Source organism: Antrostomus carolinensis, unplaced genomic scaffold (assembly GCF_000700745.2).
Source record: "Antrostomus carolinensis isolate BGI_N321 unplaced genomic scaffold, ASM70074v2 scaffold19786, whole genome shotgun sequence".
Lineage (NCBI taxonomy): Eukaryota > Metazoa > Chordata > Aves > Caprimulgiformes > Caprimulgidae > Antrostomus > Antrostomus carolinensis.
The window spans coordinates 1308-11548 of NW_010324225.1; the positions used below are offsets into that span (position 1 = coordinate 1308).

Below are 10241 nucleotides of genomic sequence, written 5' to 3' on the forward strand. Positions count from 1 at the left end.
CTGCACTGAAGTTTTAAACTGCAATCATCATTGCCTAACCCATAAAGGTCTTAAAAGAGTGAGGGGATGCGTACAACTAAAACATGGATCCCTCCAATCCCTAACATTCTGTGATTCTGTGATGGCTGAGGTGCTCCATGCCAGCTTTCCCAACCTGCCACAGAGGGCACAAATCACACAAACAACGGAAGGAGCTGTAAAAAGACTATATGCCTCTAGTAGATTAAGCATCATTTTAGCTAACAGAAAACCACAAGTTCCACACAGACTACTAAAAGAAAAATAAGATGTTTCAACTCATTGCAAAGCCACGATCAAGAGGTGACCACCTGGATCATGGTAGAATGTAACTGTACTGGCAGCTACATGGCATAGGTACGTATTGCTCAGGATAGAGACTCACAAAAATGTTAAGAGGGAGAAGCATTCTTCTCAAAGGTACCATAAAAACATTAATTATAATGGTGCAGTCCTCTCCAGTATTATTTTAAAAGTAAAATGTTTGGTAGACTTCACCAAGACAAATCTTGGACACAGATTAATTTAAACAGTCTACAAGTGATGAAAAAGCTTTCTCTCCAGTCGCACCTGCTTGTGATAAAACTTCAGATGGCATGTTTTAATGATGAAATGGCACCTGGCATAGGATGCTACTGACTAGACAGAAACAAACATTAGTTTCTCCTCCCCACTCTGTTTTTACTACAGAAAGGTTATCTGGCTCCATCATGACATAAACTTAGCATTTTGTGTTGCACAGAAAAGGGAATGACCCAGTGGGCCAATTAAATCCAAACACGAACACAATTTCAAGTTCAATACTTTGTTTCCTCTAGCACCAGAAGGAGAACTAAACGTGTAAACAGTTACATCATATCCCCTAAAAAGTGTTCCACTGCAAGAGAAATATAGGTCATGCATATTGCTGGCTTACCAGTGTATGCAAAAAAGAAAAAAGAAAGAAAAATCACACCATTCTCACAAGGTCCATATGCTTACCTAAATCTAGGAGAAAGAAAAAAATGAGTAAAAGGTTATTTATCAGAAAACGATGCCCCAGGAAAATACATTAAAACAAAGCGCAAGTTACTTTCAAAAACCAATACACATCATAAGCATCTCTTTATTTGTTGTAATATAAAGAAGCATACATCATTCAGTTCCTTTAAGTACAACTCAAATTGTACACTAACAAAAAAAAGATCAATTCAGGCATCCATGAACATGTCACAACAGGATTCATTACATTTTGCTCTGCTGGTATTGCACTTGGAATGGTTTTGAAGTAAGGCACAGTAAAAACAAAGTCATTTAGTGCTTCTACAGCAGATGTCTTTTTTTAAACACATGCTACATGACGTAAAAGTACTTCTAGCTTATGTATATACACACACAGGGAAAAAGAAAAAAGCATGCACTAGAGGATTTAGATTTCAACATATCTTGTTGTTTCATAATATACAAATAAAGTAGTTTAAAGATGTAAACAAATTGCATGCACATAAACTAGAGCAAAATCTTTAATACAGTATCTGAAAGCTATTATGCTTAAATAAAAAAATATAACTTATTAGTACTCAGGTTTATGTGCCATTTTTGTCCTGTAGAGACTAAAACGTCAGGGCTGAGGGCAGGGAGTTATGGGTGGGCAGGGAGGATTTTTCTGGTTTTGCCATTGTTTTTATTTTTTTTGCTTTACACGTTGGCAGCAGTACATTAGTAAGAAAGACAAATATGGCTTTTGCAAAACAACATATAATGAAAACGTGAGAAAGCACAATTGCATTTGGGGTCCAGCATCGTGGTATTTTCCAGTCAAGAACAAAACAAAACAACAACAACAACAAAAAATCAATATGATCTACGCTTTGAACTGGGAAAGCTATGCATTCCAGAAGACCTTTCTAAAGACGTTTAAACTCTACAAAAATCAGACACTTTGTCAAGTGTAAACTCTTAAAAACTAAACACAGAAGAATCTGAATGACTCAAGCTTAACTTTCCACTTCAAATGCTACTGAACAGGTTTCTCCCATGGCTGCGATAGCTGAAGTGCTATTAGATTGTCTTCAGAATTAACTAGATGCCAGGAGCGGGCTTGCTTATTTTTAAACAGGTACATTAGAAGTTAAGTAAATTAACTGCATCATTTTTGGTTTCACTTTATCTTGGCATAGAATATGCCATTTCTCAAATTAAATACAGGACATGTACCACTCTACATTCCAACATACCACGTTGAAAAGGCACGTTTGCTGCTGCCTGGGTGGCAAGGGAAGACTTCTTATTTTGCAAAAGGCATGGTGTTTAGTGCGACATTCTTTCCCCGTCCCCCAAAGAGTGTTTAGTTAAACCAGGTACAGTTCTACATAGCGGCTTCCCAGGAGCTGTCCGTTTTTCTCAGCCACTGCTTTCTTAGCTAGATCCAGGCTTGGAAAAGTCACTAATGCCTCTCCACTGGGCTGGCCACTAAAGTTGTAAAGCACGAGGATGGAATCTACATGGAGCTGCAATGGTACAAGAAGAAAAAAGAAAAAAAGAATTACTGAGACCAGAGACCACACCCAGAAATGCAGTTTTTATTGCTGTGCTTCTGGTCCACTCCACTCCTCTCTGTGGCAAAAAGATTCTGGATGCAAGATTTGCAAGGAGGAGAAAGGACTGAAGATTAAAAGTTTGGCTTGGAGAACAGCAGCACCTCTTATTCTGCTGTTGTGCTGAGCAGAATGATGTGCACATAATTCCATGCAAAGATTTTGCTGGAGAAGTAATTCAGATTAAATAAAGTTTGACAAGATAAGAAAGATTTAGATGTTAATAAAGGGTAAATGGAGCAAGAAAGTCCAGGCATTCAGTAAATAACTCCTGTACCATTTGGACTACTGGACAAATGGCAAAGGCTATAAGGCACGTGAATACTCACATGAAAACTTTAAAAAAAAAAAGATAGAGCTGATAGAGGTGTTTGAGAGTTCTGTGTTGGGAGGATGAGCTGCTGAACTTAACACAGGTATACAGTACACGAAAGATTGTTCAGTAAAATTTAGTGCAGTGCAACTGAATTAAATACACCTTTATTGTAAATTTAACAAGGCTGAGAAAAAAGCAGGATAGCAAATGAGATTATTCGTTTAGTCATTGGAGTTGATTTACTTTGGAGGGCGTTTGCCCTCGTGAATTCTTAAAAGGCATTTTCAAAATGCTGAGTTTAAAGCAGACATCTCCGTCTGCCCTATGGTACCCCAGCCATTTCTCACAACATGTTGGAAGTCCTTCCAAGCTAAGTTCGGGAGCCCTCTTTGTTGGATAGAAATGAATCTCAGTGAAGTTTCAAAATCAAAGGTTGAAGGATCAAAAGCTCAGCATACAAGATTAATTTGTTGGAAAAATCAGTGCCAGACAAAACATTTGGTCTATGCTGGAAAACCAACCATTTTTATGAGTATTAACCCAATTCAAATTAAGTGCATGACATGACAAATGATTTTATAAGAGGTTAAAATGTTTAAGAGCTTCACTTTCTGCAGAATTTATGCATGCCTGGTATACTGCAAGAAATACCAGACTTCTCAGTTATTCCCAGCAGCAGTTTCTGACCAGCTTTACATTCAAACATATGAAAATAAAGCAAGTACATGCCAGAGCTTCGCTCACCCAAACACTTATCAGGCAGTAAAAGTATTCTTAAGATATAAGCAACAGTACACTTTAGAAATTAAAAGCATGTATAAGACAGTTAGTACAGACTTTATAGGATTTCTTCTCCCAGAACTAAAGTTAGTCAAGAAACAGCATGCAGAAAGAAATTCAAATGACAAAACATCATGTCTGAAGCTCAGTTCAGGTTTGGAAGTAATCTTGGTTTATTTCAGAATAACACTATGCTCAAAGAGGAAGTTGTACACAGTTTGGGTTGAGCCACAAGTCTGAGCTAAAAGGTGGTCTGCTCTAAGCCAGCTCTTTGCTGTGAAACCATCTGGAATCAAGTCATTTAGCACATCCATTCTGAATGTAAATTTAATATTGCAGTTCAGAGCTATCTGAAAACACACATGGAGCACAGTTAGACCTCTGAGCACAGAGGAGAGCTTTAAAAAGTAGTTTAAGTAGCAGCCTTGGTGTAATAACAGGGTAAGGATCTGGAAATTCACGTTATAAAAGTTGCATAGACATTTAGCAGAGAAGTCTACATATTCTGCAAACAACATAATTAAAAGGGTTACATAAAACCCTCTGTTTCATTTTAAGACATGCTAGTTTTAGATTCTTATTATATAGATTTATAGATAGAAATACATTTTCTTTATGTACATATACCTTTAAAATAGAGATTCAGATCCTTACAAATCTTGATTTCTGGATGTTTTGTTCTAGAGTGAAGAGTGGTTCTCTGTATGATACGACTTTGGACTGCTTAAAATTCAGGATGAGCAATTCCATTAATTATTTTCTAGTCAAAGACTGTTTCCATCTCATACATAGTAGAACCCTATTGCTGCTCTGATTTTCCAGTTAATTTGTGTAAAATAGGAGAACCAAACAGATTGTCCAAGATCACATAAATATGGAAATGCTCAGAATAATAATGTACACCACCAGACCATGCAGCCTCTAATCCACCTTCTCCTTAGCAGATCTAACAGCATAATGAGAAACCAACTAATTTGCAGACAATTGAGTTGATGGTGATTATGTGAAGGTAGCTTTATCTATGAAGTTAATTCAATCAAGGCACAGTATCTGATTGCCAGTTTTTGTATTGAAATTTTTGTGTGGGTTTTGGGTTTTTTTTAAGGAGAAAAAAAAACGTAACCGATCAGTAGCATTTTGAATAGAATACAATAGTATCACAAAGTCATAGGTCACAAGAAAATTTCTTTAAGAATTATGTGTTAGTGACAAAAATGCAGGAAAGTTTACCATTAGCAAATTTCATTAGTTGCATTAGAAAACCACTATACCAAAGAAACCTCCTCTTAAAAAAATAAAAGTAATAGTTCACATTGCATTAGGGAGATCAAGAAACAGATTAATTAATCTCTAGACAGCTATGCGATACAGGAAAGAGAAAGCTAGAAGTTTGAGGCTTTTTTGCACATACATGTGTGTGCACTTTGTAGCCATATCCAGAAAAAAATAATCTTCTACTCCTAAATTGAAAATAAATTATTGGACTGAAAACTTCACAAGAGAAACAAACACTAATAAACCCTTCTGGAAGCTTAACACACCATCAGAGCAGAACCAGGCAATCACACTACCTCCACCACTGTTGTCCCAGCAACTACAGATCACATTGGCCTATTTCTTTAGGTTAGTTGATTTTTTAATACGACAAAAGCAGAAAGGTTAAAGCAAGGATCCCAATGCAAGCTAAGAAGAGGGAAAAGCCATAAGCAAAAAAACTCTGTATCACCAAGCCCTTCTTTCCCTTCCCATTCACCACTGGAGACCCAGTTTCTGTCAGTCACATCTTACCTTCTTCAGAAGTTACAAAGAGTTACAAACAGACCCACTCTTTCGGTGCTTGTAACACACTCCTTGCTTGATCGCTCAGCTGAATAAGGCCATTGTAGTCATCAGGTGCATACTACAGTACAAGTGTGATATATGATAATCAGCAAGAGAAGGAACAGTTCTGGTACAGTAAGCCACACAGATGATCATTTGCAACCATAATTAAGAGCATCAGCTATAATAACTGGCAGGAGACAGTGAATTGGCAGGAAACAGACACTATTTTTATGCAAGATTAAAAAAATACATTAACTGAATTACCAGTTGTAGAAATAGATTTAAAGTAACGCATGTGGGGAACATTCTAAACTGTGTATCTGAATTGTTCCTTATCAAGGAAGGGAAATAGTTCAGACCATGAAGTGTTCTTTTTTTCCTTCTGTTCATGAGACAGCAGCATCAAGTAACAAAACTCTTAAGTAATGACTCTCACTGGGACAGCTGAGCATTTTCCAGCACACTTACTGAAGTGGGGGATTACAAGAAGTGTACAGATCTCATTCAGATCTTTTATGCAGTCATGGAAATCAATTGCAGCTTCTCTAGGATAGAGCGATAAACACTTGAGCTGCATATGCTACTTGCATTGCATAGGCTACATACCAGTATAGTTAAAGAAAAACAATGTCCCAGCATGAATGCATTTAAAAGATAAAATAGCATTTATACTAGTATAGTATATTCCCATATAGGAAAAAGAAATAAACTATACAGTATATGCATCGTGATTGGTTTGTAGTAGAAGACTATTAAAATAAAACTAGTGACTGTACAGTACAGTCACACCAATAAATTAAAACAAAAAAATCCCACATGTAGATCTAAGAAATATTTGAGATCCTGAGCCTGAACAGTAATCATGCATACTGTTGGAGGGCCTGCTACAAGTAGGAAATCTATAGGCAGTAAATAGATCTTGGGAAACATGAAACATTGTTTTGTATCTATCTCATAATCTTTCCAAAATCACATATCCTGGAAAGGGACTGAGCATACCTGCACATGCTATAAAGACTACTGGAGTGGCTCCTGGAATTCATAAAACAAAATATTTAGCATAACCCAAGTTACAGATTATCCTTTCAGTGGCAAGAAGAGTTTCCTGTCTCTTCCTAAAATGGTTGTTTTGCACGAACATTTTAGAGGATTGACAAATGCACACAGTGTAGACATACTGTGTGCTGCCTTCCTGGGATATTTCTATAATACAAGAAGTCTCCTGCCAGCTTAGGGAGGAAAAAGTATTCTATTTGGGCATACAGGACATGTTGTATCCATCCAAAGTAAAGTTGAAAAGAAAAAAAAAAACCACCATCACAGTATACACCTTCCACAGAGAACAATAACCAAGAGCCCAAAGAATGTAAAAGAAAAGAACCTCCCAGAATTTTTACTACTCAATTCTAGCCACCTTCACATCTAGACCCATGCCATTAAGTAAAAGACAAATATAAGAAGTATTTTCTAGATAGTCTCTGCCAGGGCAACCAGACCGTGCAAATATTAGGTTTATCAGTTCCCAGACCTGCCCTTGAAACAAATCTACAAAATGTAAGTTTACTCTTTGGAAGGAATGTCTCAAGATAGTACATACTTTAGATTTTCAGTAGATGTACAGTAGGTAAAGGTCTATAGTCTCTTATGAGGGACAATGTTTAAAAGGTTATACTTGAAATGTAAAAAGAATGAAGAAAACCTGAAAATGGGAAAACTACTCTGCACAGAAATGTCAAAAGTTGTCAGAGCTTAAGGTCTAGGCCTAAAAGAAAAAAGAAAGAAAGAAAAACAAGAAAGGAAAAAAATAAAAATACCTAGCCATAGAAGCAACTTCTAATCACAAGAAAGACAGGTAAGAGACTGCAGTTAATTAAAACAGTTGTGGAACAGTAAAGTCTTCAAACTCATCAAAGAGCAGTACTGCAAACCAAGCTAGGAAATGAAGTGGGGGAAATGTTTATTCCCTGCGAACGAAATGCAAACTAACCTAACTTGCCTGAGGAAGTACATGATCATGAATACTTCTGATTCTGTCTGCAGTTCAGAAACCCATAAGAGCAAAACAAAAACATCCAACCACGCAGGATAAAGTGTAAAGCCAAGGGTAAAGCTATGAACTCACTGCTCAAAATGGAAACACAGTTTGGCTAGCTTCACCTGCAATGCAGTAGGTGAAATTCTACTTCCATTTAGATTTGAAAAATACCACCTAGTGATTTAACCCCCCAGTATAACGAGTTGCAAGTTGACTGAGCTAGATTCTAGTAGTTTGTCTCCTGTGAAAATGTTATTGAGACCTGAGACAGTACAATAATACTGAGATAATATGAAACTTCATGTTGTATTTTTAAATACCTACCCTTAACACACAAGTAACTGGCAATAGTTACTTGTGTGCATTCTACATACTATATACGTGTGTGCATACTAAGTACTGCAATAGCTCCCCTTAAATTTACGTGAAATAAAACTAAAAGTAGACCTCACTGTTAGTGCCTCCAGTACTCTTATCCCACTATCATCTCACTCCCACCTTCCTTGCTTCTCTGAACTGAAACACAGCCTCTTTCCTCAGCGCTGCTGCCTTCTCCCCTCCTCCCGTTGAGCTCACAGCTCTTGGGGGGTCGGACTTCCAACCTAAAAGATTCTGTGACTCTTTCTCACCCAGGGGCTTCCACTTACTCTCAGTATGTTGATAGTAGCATTAAAATACAGCTTTTTAAGCCATTACTTAATCTACGAAATACAATCTCTATCAAAGTTTTCCTTCGGCTCATCCTATTAAATTGGATTATCTCACATGCTCACAGATGATGAACAAGGGAAATTTATTTCCTAGAATGACTAAAGGAGAACACAGAAATAAATTCAGATAATAAAGCAATTTCTCTTTTCCCATTGAAGCAGTCATCAAGAAGTCTAGCTTAGTCCAGTAAGGAAGATCACACAGAATAAATACTGTTGTTAAACAAAGAGATCCATCAGAAAAGTCAGCCTCAGATATTAAGGACATCAGGATATGGTTCTCAGCATACACTCTGGTGCTATGCTGACTCCTTCCAGTGATCAGAGATGGGAGCTAGGATCAAGAAAGATGGAAACTAAATATGGAAACTAGGTATGGGATAAGGTTTGCATTTAGAACCTAACCTAAGAGAAGGAAGCAAAACAGAACCTTTGCAAGTGGTTACTAAATAAGATTCTAGGGTCAACAATTAGCTCTATGCCAGGCTGCAAGATGGCAGGAAGAATATGTATATATACACTGAACAAAGAGCCACAACTGATTGGACTAGAGATTGCACTGGGTAGTGAAAAATAGTGCTTCCTATTCCCTATGTTCTTCTTGTTGTTAGCTTCCCTGTGACAGTGGGGACTTTTATAGCTTAAGACATGTCTGTTAACAATGGCAAAGTGATGTTTCCTGAAGGACGTGTTGCTTCTTTACAGACTCGGCAGTTTACCTTACATATCTTTCTAGGTATTAACACTTAAAATGGCAGAGATATTTCAACTCATGTATATTAAATAACAGTTATAATATTAAATAACATATTACAATAGACTGTATTATAATAATAAATGACAGATTTATATTAAGTAACACTAACTCCTCTCTCCTAAAGGAGATGACCATTTCTGACCAACAATTACCTCCAGCATGGTAGCATCTCCCAGACAAACTCTCTGCTATGCTTACAGCAGTACAAAGCTTTTTAAGATGATAGGAATCAGAGACAGACTGGTTAATAAAGAGGTAGTATACTACACTCTCCCCTTGTACATGTTTTGGTTTTTGTTTTTTGGGTGTTTTTTTTGCTTTTTTCCTTCAAGCTAGTTTACTTCTTTCAGAAATACCTGCTATGTTGAGGGGGATTATGGGACTGTCCTTGTCCCCCCACAGGCTGTGCACAGATTTAACCAGGTCACTAACCAGCGAGACATTGATTTCCATTTCATTTTTGCAGTTCCTACATTGGACATTCAAAGACCAGTCTAAAACAGCATGGAAAAAAATAATCCATTGCTATAAACAAAATGAGAATTGGAAAGTATATTTAGACATGCCCCAACTGGGAAAAAAACCAAGAGGAAATGAAAGATAAAAATAGTTCTCACCTGGAAAGGAAAACATCATGGGCAAAATTGCCACTTCAGCATTGTAGCTGCAATTCTAGCCTAAACTACCAATAAACTCTGTCACAGAACAGTTCCCAAAGGGAAGAAATCCAGCCCTCAGACTTTGGAAAAATGTCTAGATATAGTAAGCCTGGAACATAGAATCTGACTTGATGACTAGGTAACTGCAACCTTTGGCACAAGAACCAGGAGAAATACTTTATAGCAAGGCCAATTTAGGGTCTATCAGTTGTACCGATACAAGCACTGGCAACCACCTGAATGCTCTGTGGAACAGACACCACCTGAATGTTTTGTGGAATAGATAACGAAATATGTAATGCCTGTTCCCAAAAATACAGCTTGAAGATGGTGCCACTTTAGTCTCTTGCTTCCAGCATGGGAGGCAACAGACAGAAACAATAGCCACTCATTTACTAGACCCAGTCTCAGACGCTTTCTCCACACAGGCAACATTTCCAGGTGGAAGATAAATTTAGGAATAAAGCAATACAAACAGCATACTATATTCCAAGTGCATGAAGTGAGCATATAATGTCTGTATTGCCAGATGACTTCAAATACCAGTAAGTGGGAATTCTTCCTCT

General features: G+C 37.3%; 1 protein-coding gene across 2 annotated transcripts in view; it reads right to left on the reverse strand.

Annotated features, from left to right (window-relative positions):
- Positions 1-1112: 1112 nt before the first annotated feature.
- The window catches only part of LOC104527212 (epithelial splicing regulatory protein 2), a 46185-nt gene continuing 37056 nt past the window's right edge, over positions 1113-10241 (reverse strand). Inside the window, exons 16-17 of one of the 2 annotated variants that reach the window (XM_010170874.1) lie at positions 5479-5590; positions 1113-2507 (exon numbers count right to left, since the gene is read on the reverse strand). In XM_010170874.1, coding sequence (XP_010169176.1) covers positions 5501-5590 — 90 coding nt within the window. In that variant the 3' untranslated portion in view covers positions 1113-2507; positions 5479-5500. The remainder of the gene's footprint in view (positions 2508-5478; positions 5591-10241) is intronic. The other variant, XM_029085674.1, reaches the window with a different exon arrangement.